Below are 20,513 nucleotides of genomic sequence, written 5' to 3'. Positions count from 1 at the left end.
CTTGATGTATTCTTTTTGAAATTGGTCAAACTTATTAAAAAGCAGTACAATCTCAGTAAAAGTAGTTCTTTTCCTTGGGTTTAGTTTCGAAAAGTAACTTTGTTTTTACATGTAGGCTAATCAGTTTCTTACTCTATAACCCCAACATTTTAGTCTATGTATTTTGCTTTCTAAAAATGCTATGAAGGATTCCGAGCTGGGTATATTTGTAGATGGGCTTTTATTAATATAAGCTATGTCATATAAATATACTGCATGTATATTATTTCGTAAACTAGTTCCCTATCTATTAATAATATGTTTTGTTTTCTTATGTATTTACTTGCTAATGTAGACTATGGATGAAGATAAATTAAAATAGGATATGCCTTGTGAATGTTGTGATGGTAATTATCTATTGGACCCTCCGTTCTAAATTAGTCAAGGCAAATATCACATAAAGAAATATGATGTAACAATTAGTTGCTACTTACACTTACTAGAACTTGAGTTTAAGTTTTTTGGCTGGCGTGTTGTCCCCTTTAAAAACTTGTGCAGTGTTTATCTTTGTTTAACATCATTTATATTTAAGAAAATAAATTTATTCATTTACCTTACTTATTGCCCAAAGCCCCATACCAATTAATGCCCCATAAATAAATTCAAAACAAGTCAAATGCCCAAAGCAATAATGGCCCACCAGTGCTGAATAATATTTAGTTGCGACATTTTATTGATTACTGCTGTTGTTATGTTTGTCCACCATCATAAATGCCAAAAATAAATGAACAGTATGAGGTGTAAGTAAGTGTAATGCAAAGAAGAACTGGACCAATTGTCGATCGTGTACTGTTGAACTTTGGTAGAATTTCAGCGTAAGATGTTTTCGTGTATGTGATTTCTTGTCGGTTTTTGCCGTATAGCGCCGCGAGACATACGCATTAGGAGATATTATCGTCATCTAATTACCACGGCAGCTTGAGGAGCGATTGCTAAATGATAGTGTCCGTTTTTTTCCATGTGCTTTGAGCGAATGAGAAATATAGCCATCGGGCTAAATGAATGCACAAAAATTTATTTGGAGTTTGTTATTCACAAATAGAGCGCGTTTGGTGGCTGCCGACAACACGGTTATGAATATTTAACAAGATCTGTTTTCATTCAGTTCGATAAAATCTCTTACTTCAAAGAGAATACATTTGCCATTATGCCACAGCATGAAACCCTTGGGGGTCAAATAATTCCTTCCATTAGTACTGGTTGCCATCCATATATAAGACCTGTGTGTTATTGTTTTATGATACCGTAGGAGATGAATTTCGTATGCGGTAAGAATTAAAAGCAAGTGTCATTTATTCAATCATTCGGTAATTACGCAGTCTTTTCGTAGCCTTGAAACAACCTCGTCGTTCCATGCCCTTATTGCAGAAATGAATATTTTTTACCTTTGATCTTTTGTCAATCTGTCGGGCTTGACGATATTGGGCAAATTGCTTTGATCTCATCCGGGTTTATCGCCATTCGCGGCGCCGGAAATTATTCGTTTCAACAACTTCAATTGATTTCCCTCCTGCTGAAAGATTTATTAAGTTGAGGTTTAGACTTGAAATTGCAAACGGATTATCTGATCTTTGTTGCATTGAAGGCTGCAGTGTTTGACAACAGATGGTTCTGTAATAAAACTTGTGCCTGTGTCGTGTTTTTAAAGTGCGGCTTGGTGACAGCAGTGAACATAAGTAGATTAAATGTTTGGGGTTGGATTTAATCTGTTGGATATGTGAGAACTAAGAGACAGTACACTTCTAAAGGACATTAAATAGGTCGAAACAGTGGCCCTAATTGCAGCTCACTATAAAAATTTACTGGCTCTATTGCTCGCAAGCAATTGACATAAAAAAGCTTTGCAATAAATGTGCAGCAAGAGTGGAACAATGTTTTATGCTTTTTTTTTTATCGCTCGTTTCGGGTGTAAAGCAAACACACCTTCCTTCGAATTTATTTTTCACCTTTCGTAACTTTGACGCTTTTAGTAAATGTCGGAAATCAACATCAAGCATGTAAGTTCGTGGAAATATTGACAAGTGTATAGCAGGAATTGATGTTTCCTTAAAACAGACAGGAATTAACCGAGGCGCCTTCGAAACCACCCAGACTGCCTTTGTTGGAAACTTATGCGCGAACAAAGCACGCCGACGAAAGGTCGCCTATACCATGGGTATTACGGCGTGCGGTTCAGTCATATCCCAGAGGACCTCCACAGATTCAAATGCAATTGATACATTTTTGCCCTGGCACAAGGACAAGTTGTACCCATCAAAAAGCAAGCATAATGATTCTATCATTTAATTTAGTGTCAGACTTCTGATCCCTGGAGTATTATTGCGAACCCAATATGAAAATACCCTGGCTCTTGACAGATTGACTGCATGTAGTTGTATATATACCGCCTATTTATCTGTTTGTGCTGATGTACTGAGCAAAGACCTGGATAATTTTATGTTAATAGAAATAAAGCTGAATGGGGCATTTTGTCGTTATTACACTTTTTTATATGTTACATAACTGCAAGTATCTTGCACAAAAACATAATCAATTTGTGTATTTTTGCAGTTTAGTAGTTTTTGTTGCATTCTTTTAGGATTGCTTTTATTTTTGTGCCCCAATCAAACTTTGTCCAAATGAAAGTGGACAGGATTTATTGTATTTTTGTCATATTTTTTGCGCGTCATGTTGCAAGTCAGTTTCAGCAACCCAACAGCAAATGTGAACTTATCACACAACCTTTGTGCCAAGACATACGTAAGTCAAGTTTACATATTTGCATTTTTGTTGAATATAAAATATCTTGGTGCTTTTGTATTGATAAAAGCAAGTCTGAGTGCAGATAAAACACAGATGTGATAAAGTTATTTTTCAAAGTGTTGTATTGATTTAACCAAAAAGTTATTTGGGTAATTAAGCTCCTGAATATAAACAAAATTTAGAGCATCAAAGGGTTGCAATTATGCATATATACGATTCAATGAAACTAAGATATGTGTTTAAGGCATGTTTTTCAAACGTCCCATATATATTTTTGGGCTGCAGATGAGACCTGGTTGTTCGAAGTGGGTACTGTCTGCAGCCCACCGCTTATTATTGACTTATGTTAACATTCGCTTGAACACACCAAAAAATTTTTTTTCGCAGAATACAATCTGACCCTATTTCCGAACATATTGGGTCATGAGTCACAAGAAATGGCTGGCCTGGACCTGAACCACTTCTTTCCTTTAATAAAGGTACGAATTATCTCAGTGGTGTGGTCACTTTATGAGACCTAATTGCTTGTCCCTAAATCTATCCTATAGTCAGGACTACATGATGTAAAACATGTGTAATTTCGCTGGCAACACCTTTTTCTGTATGTACATCAAACGCCTGTCATACTGCAAAGTGCAAGTCAATTATATTTGAAATAAATCTGCACATTATTATTTTTTAACAGAAAACTAAGTGACAATACTTATTTGTAGGAAAAGTGTTTACTAAGTGAAATTTTTGAAACAAAAAATAAAATGATTCAACAAGCAAATAATGGTCCTACATACATATATATATAAATTGTTTGAGTGTTTTTGATAATATTGTTTATGAATATCAAAAGTCCCTAATACTGAGTTGAAATTATGCTTCAGAGTCAAAAGTGAATGTCATCTATCTTACTGATATATTTTTACAGGTTGGATGTTCCCCTAATCTGAAGCTTTTCCTGTGCAGCATTTACTTGCCAGTGTGCTCGGATTATAACAAAGCATTCCCACCATGTAGGCACATGTGCCAGGAAATAAAAGATGGCTGTGCACATCTTTTAACTCAGTAAGTCAAATTTGATCACTTTGAAAGTTTTGCTGGAAAGACTTTGCATTGTAAACATTTAAATTTTCACTTTTTATGATGGTATATTTTACCCAGGTGAAATGATGACCTATTTTAAGTGATGAAGCCATTAAAGGTTTATTATACCATTCACCATTGAGTATAGATATTGCCATACCTAGAAAACTCATATACATTATGCTGGTGTTGGTTCATTTTTTAGTCTCTACAAAAAAGGCCATTTTTTGTAACTTCATCAGTTTCATGTAAATATACAATTTCACACAAATGGTGGATCACTAGTTGGTTATAAACACTTTTTTAGATTCAACCTACCATGGCCTAAGAACCTTGAGTGTGACCAATTTCCTGTACAGTCAGAAAGATCTTTATGTTTTGGACCTAGCAAGGCTCCCTCGGTTCCCGGTGGTCCATGTAAAGTTGGAGCAGATTTTGTTTGTCCTGGTCACATGACTGTACCAAGTGAAAATGAAATGAGTGAGTACATTTGAGTTAAGGTATAAAACTTTAAAGCCAATAAACTAAGGCTTGGTTGGGTATTAACCAATATAAAATTGTGGTAAATTGTCAAAGATTGTGTATTAGGACGCTGATAGACATTTAGTGGATACATGAATGGTACTAAATATGATGCTAGGTAATTCCATGCTGTTTTTTTACAGACTACGTCTTCATGGATAAGGAGAATTGTGCAGCACCGTGTGATGCAAACAAGCTGCTTTTCTGGAATAAGTGAGTCTCATTCAAAATGCATATACATGCTACTAGTGATCTCCACAATTGCAAAACTATGTCAGAATGCATTGTTTCAGATTAGGATTGTACAACATAGTTTCAAATTGGTTGGAGGTCATGTTTATAACATTTCTCCACTGTTAAAAGGAAGTAATTACTTCTTGATTGGGAAGAAATAAGTAATTGATCTGCAATTATATTGATTTATGTCTGGTTCTTGTCTACCTGCCTGGGTTATTTTACAACCAGCTCCTTAAGCTATGTTTAATCAAATCTTACAGTGTTAAGGCTAAACGGATATAAAATCACCTAAGGATTTATAAACCAGTATAGTCATGATAAAAAACTGTTTGAACTTGTGTCCTACCCGCTTTTCCCAATGTCTAGTTCAGTAAATATATGCCAAAAGCGATTTCATAAAACGAAAATGCACCGTAAAAGTGCAGTGTCCTGGTAGCGGCGATTGTCATCCAGTCGTGTTGTCAAACATTCACGGCCCGTGTGAACCTTTGATCGTCATTTGCACACTGGCATCGGCTGAACGAGACCAAATAACGTTCACTACTGATCACGCCCGTCTGTATTTGCCCAGGGAAGAACGGCGTTTCGCGAGTCTGTGGATCGGGTGTTGGTCCTTCCTGTGCGTGCTGTCGACGCTGTTTACAGTGCTGACTTATCTCATCGACATGCCAAGGTTCCTTTACCCGGAGCGCCCCATTGTCTTCCTTTCAGGTACGTGAAATATTCCCGCCCTGAAATTACAACCTGCCGATTCCGCCGTCGCGTTTTTTATTTTCTCCCCCCACCCTCCGCCCATTGTCAAAAGGCGTGACGTCATGGTAATCCACGTTTTTGTGTGTATTTCGTGTAGGTTTGTGTTGTCGGGGGACGGACTTAATGAACGGTCGTAATTTATGTGACTGTCTGGCGGCTGAAAACTTTAATATAGACGCGTGCGTATCCGCACTTTAAATAATTGAAAAGAAACTTCTTCTTTCCAATATTCCTAGTTGTTCGTATACGCGTTCACTAAAGCTTAATAGTGTTTGAAGTACTGGTTTGTCAGCTGGCAGGCCCACCCAATGTATTTACCGCATCTTTTCTTCGCACTAAGTTTGGTCATTACAACTGTGGAGCCACTTTGGTTCTTAAGGTTTTAGTGTAAACCCCGTTTGTTAAAGCGGTTTACGCTCGACTTGTTCAAAAAATTGCCTTTCGGTTGGCATCAAAACGTCTTACATTCCCAGTGGACACGCTCTACTTACTAATACTTGCACTGTCCCCGTTATTCTGCTCAGTAACATTGGTTTCAATGTTCAAATGATTTAACATGGTTCAATTAATATATATAATGTTGTTTCCAAATTTAATCATAGGCTTGGTTGAAAATTTATGGGTTGCCATTGTTTGCAACAGAAATTGCCCCCCCCCCCCCCCAACTTAATTGAATCATAAAATAAACTTTCTCGTGGTTTGTGGTTTAAAGTGTGTGAAATTATATATTATTTGCCCTTGTATTAAGTCTACAATATGCAAACTCGTGATTTCCAATCCCCATTCCCTTTATTTCAAAATCCACCCGTTTATTCTTGTCAAATCAAGCAGGTTGAGAACCACCTCTCCACTATTGTCCCACTCATTAGCAAAGTACCGGGCACCACTCCACCATGTTGCTACAAATCTGCAGGGCCCTTGGAACTTTTTAAAGCGCCGCCCGTGTCCCTTTGTCTTGGTTACGCTTAAGCGATGACTATGTGGCCCTGAAAGGAGCCAAAACTTCTTGTTTGGCTGCCAAGTACTGCTCTTAAAGTTGTCGAAGAGTGCTTGTTACCTAGTTTTAGATTCAGAATCTTTGTCTTGAAATAATAGTTTAAATAATTGTGTTACCATTACACCTTGCTGGTGGTGACCATGCTTGTGTTGAATTCAAGATCAAATATGTTTGGGTCTGATACGAATTACTCGCATGTATTCCTGTTGATAATGTTTGTATTGATTCGTATCCTTTTTATGATACTGCTATTGGCAAAGTTACGTAACAGAAAATTAAGTTGTGTCATGTTTTTCTAAACCGCACGATTTGATTGCAACTACGCCAAAGTTCAACTCCAAAGTCAGTTTATGCGTAAACCGTAGCCCCGTGCGTTGACTTAGCCTTGCACCGCGAGGTTTTCAGTTTGTTTTTACATCGGCAAGACGATGTGACTTTCGCGCGGAGATCTTGGTGATAATTAAATACCGACACGCTAAAGCGAATGCCTTGCAGGCGTTTGCATCTGACTAAGGAGGCGTTCACTGACGAGCCAGAACTCACTTTTAATGTCTACGTTATGATAAGACGGTTCCTGTGTACGCGGATAACACCGCTTGCGATACGATACGATACATGATGATTTAATGCTGATATTTTTGCTTTCTTCGGCGAATTGACACTATATTAAAGTTCACTCTGTGGTGAATTGTTGATAAATGGACAACATGCCATTAGCAATAATCAGAACACAAACGGTTACCATCATGTTGTTTTGCTGATTTTAATCATAGCTTACGATTCCATGTTTTGGACCGCAACACTTGCACGTTTAGAGTATTTATAGAATAAGCTGAAACTATTGTCCCAACACCAGATAAGTGCAGTTTAGAGTATTGTTTATATTGTACTGGTCAAATTCGTGCGGTCCTATATAACGATTTTGGGCAGGAATAAAGTGTCGTACGTCTTGGGTTTGGGACATAGCGTTATCAACAGATACATGTGCGCTGTTAAATCGTCTTAAAAAAAGTTCAAAATCCGTGACTAACCGTCCGTCCCTTCTCGTATTCGGTAAATCTATATCCGATACTTGGCCATGGGGCGCCTTCCCTGCTATCCAAAATGTAACCAAAACCCGCTTATCGCTCGCTTACCACCCTTTCCTATGGGACGAACTGGCAAGATTCAATCGCACACTAGCTGTGGAATTTATGATGGGTAAAAACCATGTTGCATTATCTTGTGTTGTGACAAACACTTAGACTTATTCATTAGCTAAAAACTTTACCTTGGAAAATACGGACAAAAAGTTACGCAACATAATGTTTTCTGCATTGTCCCGCGCACAAACCGCATACATGTCAAGTACCGAGTGCCTCAATTGCCGACCTTCCGTAAAACAGACCACTCTTAGAGCCTGGTAACAATCAGATGTTGATTCAGGGTGACGTGCCTTAGAAAGAAAACGCGTGCCTCTTTGTCCGCATATGGAGAAAATACCGTCGTACTTTATTGATTGCGATCGAGACGTAATATCGCCTGGAAAAACTTGCCTATCAGAAATGCTGTGATTAAATGGTTTCCAGTCAAACTGTTTTGGCGCAGATTCGTTGGGTCGTTGTTCTTGGTTTGACGGAAATTATTATTTCAACAATCGCTGTTATGATTTTTATCATTCGAGCAAATCATATTTTCATTGAAGGTTGTTCTGTTTCTGGTCGTGCAGAAATATTTTTTGCATTTTATTAAAAAGCAACGCTGTTTTTATACCGAATTGCAAAGGCGAAACCTCAGGAAGTTTCCCCTTTACCAAAGAAGTTCTTCCTCACAGAAGAAAACAAGTGGAGAATAAATTAAATTGTGGTTGTGGACAATTAATTTATTTCTCGAAAATCGCTACACCCAGTGTTTCATCTTATTCTACTTCACTTTATCGGCTCGTACCAACTTGCACTGAGCATGGGTGCTTTCAGAACGGAAAGAGTGGCATGCGACGGTCAATTGGCTTCTGTTTGACGTTTACCCAATGGCCTGGCGTCCTTTTGTCCGTTAAAACGTCGCATCCGTTCGCCACAGTTGTGTACACAAACCTTAATGGCGTCAATAGTCGGCGATTTGGTCGTTGTTAACGAAGCTCGGGCGCGACACAAAGCAATGATCGAACGGTTTTTAAAGACCAGAATATTGTCCCAAACATAAGGGATTTCGCTCTCCCAACAATGGTTCTGTCCAGGCGTTCTCCACACTGTAATTACTTTTATGAACAACAGGGAACAGGTATTCTTATGAGTGACTAAAAAGGCGTTAGAAATTTGGTTCTGAAAAAAATATTTATATTTTATTTGGCTGTTCTATCTTAGATGAAATGTTCTTTTACCTATTTTGATGCTAAACACTTACGAAAAAAATACATTGTTGATTTGTTGCATTTGTGGATGTCATCACAGTCACGTTATACCAGATCCATGGGTCTAATATATATAATTTAGATTTGTCAAGTAAAACCATATGTGGTCAATTAAATACTGGTATCCAATAGTGCGCATACAAAGATTTGTCGCAACAAGTTGTCATCATATATAATCCTTGAACTTGTACACTTGACTTGTCAGCACATTTGCGCAGGCCAGTTCAAAAAAATCTCTAATCCTGCACACGACGTTTTAATCCCGTCTAAGAAAATGCCAATAGCCTTACAGAGATCGCTTATCTGTGGAAACCAGCGTTGGATCAGCTAATGTTTATTGACATACAAACTATCCTGCGGGGCCCAACAAGAATCAGAGGTTTCCTATCTCTGTCGCTGCATCCGCTAAAAGCCTCCTCGGTTGCTTGTGTTACCACTAAAGCGATGCTATCTCGCATTGTGGTGTCGAGAAAGGCGTGCGTGTTTGATTAGATAATGTTGCCAGTACGCAATGGCGTGTGTTATCGTGTTGGAATCGTGGTCACCATCCGACAGTGCACGTAAGTCGAGTAGTGTCGTCCGGTGCTTTCCATAGTTGATGTTATTCTGCCTTGCATGCACGTATATTTAGGCATGTCAATGGAGGTTGTTGTTGCTTGTTTTGAAATTCTTCGCCTACCCCGCGACGTTAAAGTGACAACAACTGTTGCCTTCTGAGCTTCTTTGATGTTTTTACCAACGTGGTTCAGGAATTTAGATGATCAAGCTCAACAAGTTTTTACATTGCCCTTATTCCAGCTTGATTTTAATCACGGGCAGCAAAAAGAATGTCGTGGTTCAGATGCACCATAACATACCTTTACAAGCCCAGATACTTGTTTGCAATTATTTGCAAAATGCTTATTGTACATACTGAAGTTAAGACTAAACAAGGCTACGGCCTTACTTAGTAGATGGCATTGTGACAAAACATTGGTCCGTTTATTTGCAAACAATGTCCCTCGTGACTCCTGGTTTTAAGGCCTTGTTTGTCGAGTTTCATTCCTGACCTGGTACCAACTGTGGTTTAATCGCAAACGTTGCCACAAGATTATCAAGCAGGCATACTTGAAACAGCCATGTGGTCAATGTCTCCCTACAGACCACCCTAGGCGCCCGCAATGTGCTTGGCAGTGTCAGTCCTCACGTTCACACAATCACCATGGGTTGGATTTCATCTGTTAACAACCCGAAATCACCTGATACGCAAGCTTAGGCTGCAAAGGACTCGATAAGCGATTCCAAGCTTGTGTGTATTGAGACCCAAAACTGCGGTAAAGCAACTTCGTGGCTGTCGATTGACGATTTCCTTTTACTAAGGTACGGGTGGAAGCACCACGTTGGCATTGGAATGTAACTTGTCTTTGTTGTGTTCGACTCTGTCTGATTGATGGAATTTGAAACTTTAAAACGCATGAACCCGCAATTCGTTCGTAGGCAGTTAGCGGGTTAACATGGGTGATGGAAAATTGACGCACGAAGCTTATGTATTCCGATATTCACTAACATATGAGCACTTTTTGTCTACTTTATGCTGTTACTGCTCACGAAAGACGAATGGAAAACTTGCGCACTGCAGCAATGGTACGCAAAAACCTTGGTTAATTAACTTGGTGTTGGGTACTTCGCTCGTTCAGCGCTGTGCTTGATTGGCACTTTATAGTTTTTACAATATATCGTCATTTAGTGGTCGCTTTGAGCCTTCGCTCTCTTGATAAGCGATCGTGCGCCAAGTATCATACATTGCCCATCAGGCATAGCTATGTCAGCTTTGTTGGCTAATAAAGGCAAGCATTACAACGCTTATCTTTGTTATTTGAGCAGAGTTAAGCTCAGATGCACCCCAACCTAATGACCTGGGGGCACTTTCCTTTCTCGGAAAACTGCTGTAGGTTACAATGCCAACTCTTTGTGTTAAAATTGTAATTACCTCAGAATTTGCCTGTGCAACCGTAAATATAACTTGTTTAGTTTTCACAACCGCAAAGCTTTTATAATATAAACTTTTGCGAAGATAGTAGAACTGTATGAGGACCGCGCTTGCAAAAGCAACAAATCCATTGTTTTATAAGGTTGTGGAAATCTCCGAAACAATGCATTACACCTCCAACTAACAGTTAGGAAAGTACGTAATTACGAACACATACGAAAACACTAAACACGAAATAATTAGTGGTGTTGATGGTGAGATTCACTTCAACAAACAAAAAAGACAAGTTCTATCCATCAAAACCGAGAACTTAGAACGGTTTCTTTTCCACAAATCAAACTGTGTTGTACAAGCCGTGAAAGCAAGTCCATCAATCAGTTTGGTGCCGCCTTACTCGCCTTTCCGCAACTAATGCGTTTGTCAATTTGAGCGATAAGATTCGCACGCCCAGTGTTTGTGCAAAGCTAATCAGGGAATTTGATCATTGTCGAATTTGATCACTTTTGCCGACCGCTCGCGTCTGGCTTGTTTTAACAAAACCCGACGATTGGCTGAGGTTGGGTATTGTGTTGAAATAATGAGGTTTTTAGGCATTTATGCTAATTTTGTGTTGTTAGATCCCAATGTATTGTTGGTGGCGTCCTTTATTATTTAGTCTTATTATGGGCAAGTGATTTACGCACATTTATGAAATCGCGTTAACTGTACTGCAATTTTAGTTTAGAATGGTGTCACCAACATACCAAAGAACGCGTTTTGATGTGACATCGTTCTGACGAATCTTGGTCAGTTGCCTAATTTAAAACACATTAACCCCTCACATTATTTAGCACCAAGCATTGGGGAAAGATTGTTGAATTTGCATTGTATTTCTGCGGCCTTGCCGACGCCACTGCTCTATCGACGCATGTCGAAGTTCGTGGCCTGGTACAAAAGCTTGTTTTACTTTGAACCAAATTCGCTGCACCAAAAATTCAGGTGCACTACCGTTACGCGTGACTGCAGCTCACTGAGTCGTGTCGACGAACGGCGGTCTCTTTTGTCGCAAAGTAATCGCCGCTGTTGTGTGCGTGTGGCGTGGTAGATGTGGTGAAATTCGGCAATAAATTGTCTTGCCCAGCGTCTTATGTAAATATGTGGAAAACGTAAATATATTTTTTGGGTTTAGGCGTTTGCTTGTGCCGGTTCAGCAGTTAAAAATTCACAAATAAACTCTATATTGTTGAATTGTTTTATCCGTTCTGCAGCGTTCTCGTGAAATTTTTCAGCTAGTTTTTTTTGCTGTGGCTTTTCCCCCAAGCTTCAGGAAATCACTGACGTCTGCTTGATGACGACAGGCAAGTTAACGATGGATGACTTCGCCGAGTAATTGCACTTGTCAGGGCAAAAAGAACATCAAGCTTCACATTCGTTCGCACATATCACATTAAGCTCTCATCACTTGTTGTAAAGCTTGCCCAAGTCCCATATCCACTGTGTTTGGTTAACGTAGTCCTGAGGTCAATCTTGGAGTTGTTCGACGTCAAGACCCAAGAGGGGCTATTGTGACGTGACAATCAGACCGTCTTATGGCGCGCGTGTGGTTCTGGTTCATGGCCACTGGTTTAAGTCCTGGGCGAAATTGGATATTTGCGGTTTGTGGAATGGCGGTCGCCGTAATTTTCAATGGGTTCGGGAAGTTTTCATCTGAAAAGCTTTCCGGAACTGTCAATTTCAAACAGCGTCGAATTCTTCAATACTTGTTACATTTTCGGCCAGGTTGGGAAACCGATTTTACGTCATCTACTCCTTGGCAATGCTCGTTTACAAAATGTATTTCAAAGTCTTTCTATTCTGTGCTAAGGCCCCTTGACAAGTAATTTTCTACTTCAAAACCGTGTACAGCAAACATGCTCGGCGGGAATAATTAGCTACCAGCCATAACACGGTCTATACCACCGTTAGCAGCACTTCGCAATAACCCCAAACCGACAACATACCACCCTGTGTGCGGGCTGGCGTCATTCCTAAAGTAAAGTTTCTGGGAGGTTTGGTGGAGGGGTGACGTTGACGTCATTGTAACTCAAAGCTTTTCTGCACCTGGACTTGGCGAACAGGATATTTTGTTTGTGAAATTGTTGGTTGAACGTGGCGTTGGCATTTCTGTGACAATGCAGTTTGGACACCACTTAAAAAGATATTCGCGTTATGTTGCTTTCAAAGCATTTGAGAAAAGACATAAGCTGTAATATGTTGAAATTAAAGTGTTTTATATGTCGTGTTCTTTGTCTTTGCAAGATTAAACTCAACACATACGCTGAAAAATGCATTGAAAGTACTCTAAAATTACACAAAATTCGGTAATATACTTTTTGGGTTCGAATCAAACAAAACCATTGGCCAGTTCAAACACCCTTGTTCCGACACACAATGAATCAGAACCAAGCGCCATCTTGAAGTGTTTTGTTTCGTTCCCTCTGACCATTTCCTAAACCTTCCCCACCCTTAACCACGCAGCCGGTGATTCGTCCGTCAACCTCTGCCCTGTACGTTATTCCCACAGCCTCTTAGTTTGTCGTTTGACTCAGCTGGTCGCCACTCGTCTCTTTTAAGAGTCCTGGATTAACTACAAAGACGCTTTGATGCTCGAGCCCCAGAGGGAATATCGACCAGTAGTATGGAGCTGCTTTTCAAACCTATCGGCGCCAAACGTTTATACATGTCGCTCATACGTCACAACTGTTGAAACATTAGAGCATCAAAGAGCCTGAATATCGAATATATTTTGCATTTTTGTGCTGTTTTTCATCGACCGTTATGTTAAGGTCGTCAATGTATCTTTGGGGCAAAATATTTTCGCTGAGATTGACAAGTTGTTAACGCGCACCCCAATACTAAGTCAAATATACATTTTTTTACCTAACGCAAATTTTCTTTTCAGTTAAATTAGGAGTTCAAAGTTAAATTAGGAGTTCAATGAACGGTCCGTGTTGCTGTTTGCATCGCTATGTAAACAATTAAAAATAGAATGCACCAGTATTAATGGATAAGTTAGTTCCATCATTTGTATTTGTGCAAATAATGTTGCTTGCCCTGTGCTGGAAAACGTTTTGACGATTGATCTACGCCATGATTTGTGATGGGAGCCAACTATGCTGTTGGTTACTGCTGTTGTTGTGTTTTGACTACATTTAGTCAGACAGTCCAGTGGTCCCGGGACGATTTTTTTTTAATTTTGCGTTGCGGAGGACTGCCTTTGTTGTTATTTTTATCAGACATATTTAATATATCTTCAATCATTCTGCTCTTGTGCACAGATAATTATTATTGCCGACAATGTACAGCGTGATAAACGTAAGGTATTTTTTGTTCAGGTTGCTACTTCATGGTTGCAATCGCCTACATAGCCGGCTTCTTTCTCCGTGATGACGTGGCTTGCAAACAATTCCACAGCGATTACTGCAGTATGGAGACACCAATTAGCGCATGCCCAAAGGTTGGTGGACAAATACCGATATTTATAAAAAAAAACTACACAAGTGTTTAAACACTAATTGAAGTTAAACTCTTCGATAAGTGGAGGATTAAACCATTCTGTGTATTCGTGTCTTGGTTTGTTTTTAAATTTAAGTTTTCTATGATATCTAATACATTATAATCTGTACATGTAACTATTCAACATATTTATGTGGAAACGTTAGTTTGTTGGTGTGTATTTCGCTCAGAATATCGTATTTTACAAACACAAAGTCAAAAATACGCAGGATTGAAAATGGCATTTTTTACCAAAGTTCAAGTTGCTGTTGGAGAATTACGGTTTTCCACTTCCGGCGTTCACCACGTTTTTACTTCCACCGCTATTTGTGTAATTACTACATTCCGCGCATAGAAACCATCCCACTTACAGCATTAAACTGGTGATTACTTTGCAATGCCAGTCGGTTCAGGTATTTTCGCACACGGCGAAATTATTGCGTTTTTCGCTTCCAAAGGAGAAATATAATATCTTAGATTTTAAACCGTTCTGTTTTTTGCAAAGGTGGTCACACAAGGCGCCAGAGAGGCCGGTTGCACAGTGCTGTTCATGATGGTGTATTTCTTCAGCATGGCAAGCTCGATATGGTAAGAGAAAATGTGTTTTTTCGGTAATTAAACGGTTCGAATTTGCCTTGGTACCAGTAGCATATTTGTATGACGTCATGTTTTCACCCGTATTCAAATTGCAGTGTTGATGCTGTTGTGTGACCGTTTGTGTTTAGCAATAAACATGTAGTGACCAAGGGTTTCTAATGTGTATGTTGATACGTAACAGTTGCAAATTATATTGCTGAGTTCTATGGTATTCAGGTGGGTGGTGCTGACCATCACATGGTTTCTGGCCGCAGGATTAAAGTGGGGGAACGAGGCTATTGAGCAGAAGAGTCCCTACTTTCACGGCGTCGCTTGGTCTGTCCCAGCCGCCCAAACCATTGCCGTTCTGGTATCTTCCAAAATTGAAGGCGACGTTTTGAGTGGGGTGAGGCCATTGTAGGAACGACTACAAGCTAAAATATATTTTTTTACGCTTATTAAGGTGTAACGAACACAATATATGAACTTAAATATAACCCGAGCAGGGCAATAAACTAGGTACAGAATTTTGTTTGACCTGAAGTCCATAAAATTGTCAACTCTCAAGGTGCAAATAAACGCTTTTGTTGTGTCACACACTGCACGTATATGCAAAAAAAACTTAATTGACATTGAAAGCTGCAGACAGGTCTAGTTTGGTTATACAACACTGCATCTAGTTTGGTACCCAATAATGTTTTGTATACACTCACAAAACGAAAAGTCTTGCTTGGCTATTTACCTGGCGAGATCGTTGCAAGTCACACAAAAACTGCACTGATGAGACCTTATAAGTCGAAACAGTTGTCCTGTCAGCAAACAAAAACATTTCGCTCTTGTGGTTCTGCTTGTACAGCAAACTGCCCTCAACCTATAACCGTTATCTAAACGAATTCATCGATTTTTGGCACTGATTAAATTATGAAATTGGTTCAGGTTTGTTTCGTTGGAATTTACAACACGACTCACTTATTGTGGTTCCTCCTAATCCCCCTCTCCATCTTCCTCCTGGTGGGAACTTGCTTCCTCATCGCCGGATTCGTCGCCATGTTTAATATCAGGTAAGTTTCCACTGTTTGTAAAACTTGTTGCCTTTATCACAAAATATTATTTTTACTCCCTGAAAAAACAAGATATGTTGGCGATCTTTTATAATGAAATACACAGAAATATTTTTTCGCCTAAACGCCTAAATCGTTAGATCTATGTAAAGGGGACGAAATTAAAGGCAGACCTTATACAATTGCAAAATTAACTTTTCCAAATAAAAAAGTGGTGGAATTTGAAACCCCGCCTTTAAAAAAATTCAGAGTCACCGATTTCATGCATAACTTTTTTTTTGCTTTTACAGAAACGTTGTTAAACAGGACAGTGGAATCAACAAGGTAGAAAAACTGGAAAGACTGATGGTCAGAATTGGAGTGTTCAGTGTCCTTTACACTGTACCTGCTACTGTCATGATCGCTTGCTATTTCTACGAACAACTGAACAGAGATTCTTGGCAAAAGGGCTGGCTTATCAGAAACTGCAAGTATGTATTTAACAGCGGTCGTTTGCTGTGTTTCACGACAATATTTGCAAATCTAAAAACGATAATACCCTTATATTTGCGTAACGTTTTTAATTACCACATATTACACTGATTTTGATTGCTAAGAACAGCTCATTTTGTCTATAACCATGTTTTCACTTCAGTGCACCTTGGCCACAATATACCCTGTTTAACCGATAGCTCCTGTAGCTCATTTGGAAGTGCAATGGGCCTGGTTAGCCCAGGGTCGTGAGTTCAAACCCCGCCAGGAGCTTTTTTTTAGATCTCGGTCCGAATTGTCGGAAAAATAGGTCTATCCAGCTTGGCTACCATTGCCTTAGCTGCGATGCTTGTGAACCTAATAAGGGCAATTCTGTGTTGTGATTTTATAAAAACTATTGATATCTTTCTTTTGTGCAGGGATTACGGCGTCCCTTGTCCGTGTAAATACGAGAAGTACAGAAACAACACACCCGACTTCATTGTCTTTATCTTAAAATACTTCATGATGTTGATTGTTGGTAAGTTGCAAACCCGAACCTGGGACTGTAGTTGTGACGTTAAGCTTGCGTGTTAATCTTGTGCGACGTAAAACTGTAGTCCTATCGATCGCGCTGCGCATCAAGACGTAGTAATGGCCGACTTCGAACCTTTTAGTTAAGAATTTAAAAGAGTCTACGAGATAATGTTTCATGCAAAGGCATGATTGACAGGATCGCCCCACTGCGCATGTCTTTATTTATTCGTAAAAGAGTCTATTTATGTTCACACAGGCATAACGTCGGGTTTTTGGATATGGTCGAGCAAAACGGTCGAGTCGTGGTTCCACTTCAAAGACCGACTTTGCTGCAACCGCAAGAGGGCGTCCCCGCGCACCGCATCGTCGCCCGGTGGCGCTAGATACCGCAACGGCAACACTTTTGCCGACCCAGCCATTTCCATGGTCCCCACTAATGAACAATGTATCCCCCTTTACCCCAATATCAACCCTCCTTTACCTAAATATGAGTAACACCAACACATTACGTCATCATATTGGGGAGTGAGTACGTCATTGTGACGTCATGTGTTACGCGAGGTGTAGCAACGGGGATAGTTGTTTGTTAACACTTGAAGGATTTTAAGGATGTTTGTGCTTATACACATTTTACGGCAAATACACAAAGGAACCTGGCGCTTTATTATTCTTTAATCATCTACTTACACGGCAACAAAGATTCGGCTTCTTTGTTCTATTCACGGGTTTTTGTTGCAATATCGTAACCTTCGCCGCTATTTCTCTACTTTTTTTCCTATTCACGTCACGGCGCGCCCTTGTTTTCAGCACTTTTTATTTCTACAATACGGTAACGGAACGGGGGCTTTCAGATTTTACTCCATACTTACGTATAACACATGGCAAGCAGACACATGTCCAAAAATCATGTGAACAACCAACAAGTTAATTTTCAGTCACTCCTGTTACCCCACGGTCAATGATCGTCTGTTGTTTTGCCAAACTTGCCTTCGATGATGATGCAAATTGGTTGCGAACAGTCGACTGTTAAATTATTCCACAGCTGTCAACACCGTTAACAGTACATGGGACAGAAATGTCACGTCGGAAATGACAGCTCGTTTTACCCAATATTTTAAACGATCAATTCTACATTGCCCAGTTGCCGCCTTGTTTTCTGTTCGCGCTTTTATTACTCGTATACGGTTGTGCAAGCGATTGAATAAAGTCTTGTTATTTTATCTTTTCTTGCGACGAAGTAATTTCTATGTATGTGAATAGGCCATTCCGGACAAATATTTTAACAAGGATTTGAGGTTCTACATATTTTAAACTGCACTGTAAACTGGTGTATGATGTTGGTAACCAGGTTGTAACAACCAATTCGATGCGAAGATTTCGGCATAAATGGCCATGGGATGGAGTCACGCTCGTACACTGATCTAGGTTGAGTATTTCTATGTCAGATCTGTGTGCCGTATGCCTGACCAACACTATATCACTCGGCACCACCTCGAGCTTCATGTTTTTATTTGGCAATATTGTATTACGATGTATACACACGTTTGAGCATATTTAGTGTTGTTAGTGAAGCGCTTCTAAACCATTAGGTGGACAGCAGCAGTTTGGGGCGTGTGTTCTGTCAAAACGACGCGTTTTTTTGCAAGTAATGAACCACTAATAATCAGTGAGCAGCAGACAGTTGTGTAGTGTTTTTTTAGCCAGCAAGACCGTCGTCAGACACATTAGCTGCACTGATGGGGCGTAAAACCGAATTTTATTTCGAAAAAGTGACAGAAAAGGAGAATGATTTGTAAAATTTTGTGATCAGTTATTTTATAAGCAGCCTAATGTAAAACCGGCGTCCATGAAAAAGCTGTTTGAGAGCACGGGGTTAAGGACTGTAGTTAGTGCGGCTGAGCAGTTGTGTGATAAAATTCCAAGAAGGTTTTCATCCTGCAACACAGTGGACGTTTATTCCTCTTACTCGACGTAAATGTTTATTGCTACATATCATCCATTAATATCGTACACTTCGTCAAATAATACCTTGTAATGAGTGCGACCTTCTTTACTCGCTTTCATCTTCTTCGTTTCCTTCTTTCGTTCTAACAAATCAGTGCAGGGTTTACATGCCGTGTATCTGTACTTCTTTCAAAATAAATTTCGTTGGCAAATTAAATCATGCTCACCCTGCACTCGAGGAATCCCCAATGGTAAGTTTTATTCTGTGAACAAAAACATAAATTGAAAAGTGATTGTACGACAGTAATATTTCAATGGCATGATTAGCAGGATCGCCCCACTGCGCAGGTCCATGCTTGGCGATCACAGCTAACGTATCGCGATTATGAGGTTTGCAGGCTTGGCAGCCCAGCAGGCATTGCAGCCTAGCTATATCAGCCATTTTTTCCTGACAAGCCTCAGCAAGCTATGAAAAATCAAGCTCCGGCTTGTAAGGAGAAAGTGGCTGATCCAGCAAGGCTGTGATTGTACGACTTGATCCAAAACTCAACATGTAATGCGATTTCAAAACATATATAAATTACGTTTTGTTAATTAATTTGTTTCGCATGAGAACTTACCTTAGGCGGAAACTTTTTGGAGGATCTGCCAGATGGACATCAACATCGGTTGTATGAATACATATATAAATCACTTCGTCTGGGACCATCATAAGGGTGGTACAGGGATTAATAATTGTAGATCTGTAAATCTATAGGTCAAACAACGGTGTGGCCACAAATAAAAATACATACGATATACCGAGATGATTAGTTTGAATATAATGTTTTGTGTGATTTATTGTGACCTGTGCCAGGTAACATTTTTGTAGTGATGACGTAATGAAATTAACAATTTGTTTCAAAATACTGCGGCGAATTTTGACAAAATATACTAACACGTCTATATTAGCTAAATGTGTTTATTTTCACTATATATTCACAGGGCGCGCCACTATCCTTTTTTTATCGTGTCTAGGCTGTCCAATGATTGGTTTCTTGGCTTACGACAGGAAGCGGATATAATGTGACGAGGTTTCACTTGTAGTGTTCTGTATGTAGCGATTTCGGATGCAAGATATTGCACCAGAGTAGCGACATTTTGTATAATTTAGTGGTACGTTTTTGTGAGGTGCTTTTATAAGTTTGTGAAGTACATTGAGGTACAAAAGTGGGCTAATTTTGCTACAGTGGTGGGTCGTTATTGCAGGGTACCGGGGATTTTTCAAATTAAGGCGGTAGCGTTTGAGTAAAGACCTTATTTGAGGCCCAAGGGTCAGGTTGGATGGCAAGGGTAGCCGCTTAATTCTCCGCGAGGCTCAAATTCGTAATAAATACGTAACAATAGGATAGACATCATACAAATACTTACAATATGCCAGATTTGAATTGTCTCCTGCAATAGAATAATAAAAAAATACAGTTCAAACTTGCAAAGTTCATGTTGTTAAAATTGAGGAATTTCCTCAATAAAATTCAATATGATCTATGACCCCGAATATAAAACATATTGAGGCTTGTGGTCTGAGGTGTTCAAGAAGGAGTAAGCGGTTATGGTGAAATTTAAAATTCTATTCTGCTTTAATGTTGTTTTTGCGTTGACTTCAAGAAAAAAAAATCGTAAATTCAGAGGAAAGCAAACTCAATAAAACGTCTGCTTACCCATGTTCGT

At 39.5% G+C, this 20,513-nt stretch overlaps 1 protein-coding gene across 1 annotated transcript; it reads left to right on the top strand.

Moving 5' to 3' along the window:
• Positions 1-2,593: 2,593 nt before the first annotated feature.
• Positions 2,594-18,175, top strand: LOC145914742 (frizzled-2-like). Its single transcript, XM_083002571.1, has 13 exons — positions 2,594-2,778; positions 3,169-3,260; positions 3,701-3,837; positions 4,163-4,335; positions 4,521-4,590; positions 5,186-5,325; positions 14,076-14,197; positions 14,741-14,823; positions 15,049-15,217; positions 15,748-15,872; positions 16,163-16,342; positions 16,763-16,863; positions 17,116-18,175. The coding sequence occupies exons 1-13, from the start codon at positions 2,658-2,660 to the stop codon at positions 17,352-17,354; spliced, it is 1,752 nt and encodes a 583-aa protein (XP_082858697.1). The 5' UTR covers positions 2,594-2,657; the 3' UTR covers positions 17,355-18,175.
• Positions 18,176-20,513: the final 2,338 nt, after the last annotated feature.

Source organism: Ascidia mentula, chromosome 9 (genome assembly GCF_947561715.1).
Source record: "Ascidia mentula chromosome 9, kaAscMent1.1, whole genome shotgun sequence".
Lineage (NCBI taxonomy): Eukaryota > Metazoa > Chordata > Ascidiacea > Phlebobranchia > Ascidiidae > Ascidia > Ascidia mentula.
This window is presented reverse-complemented; position numbering and strand designations above follow the sequence as displayed.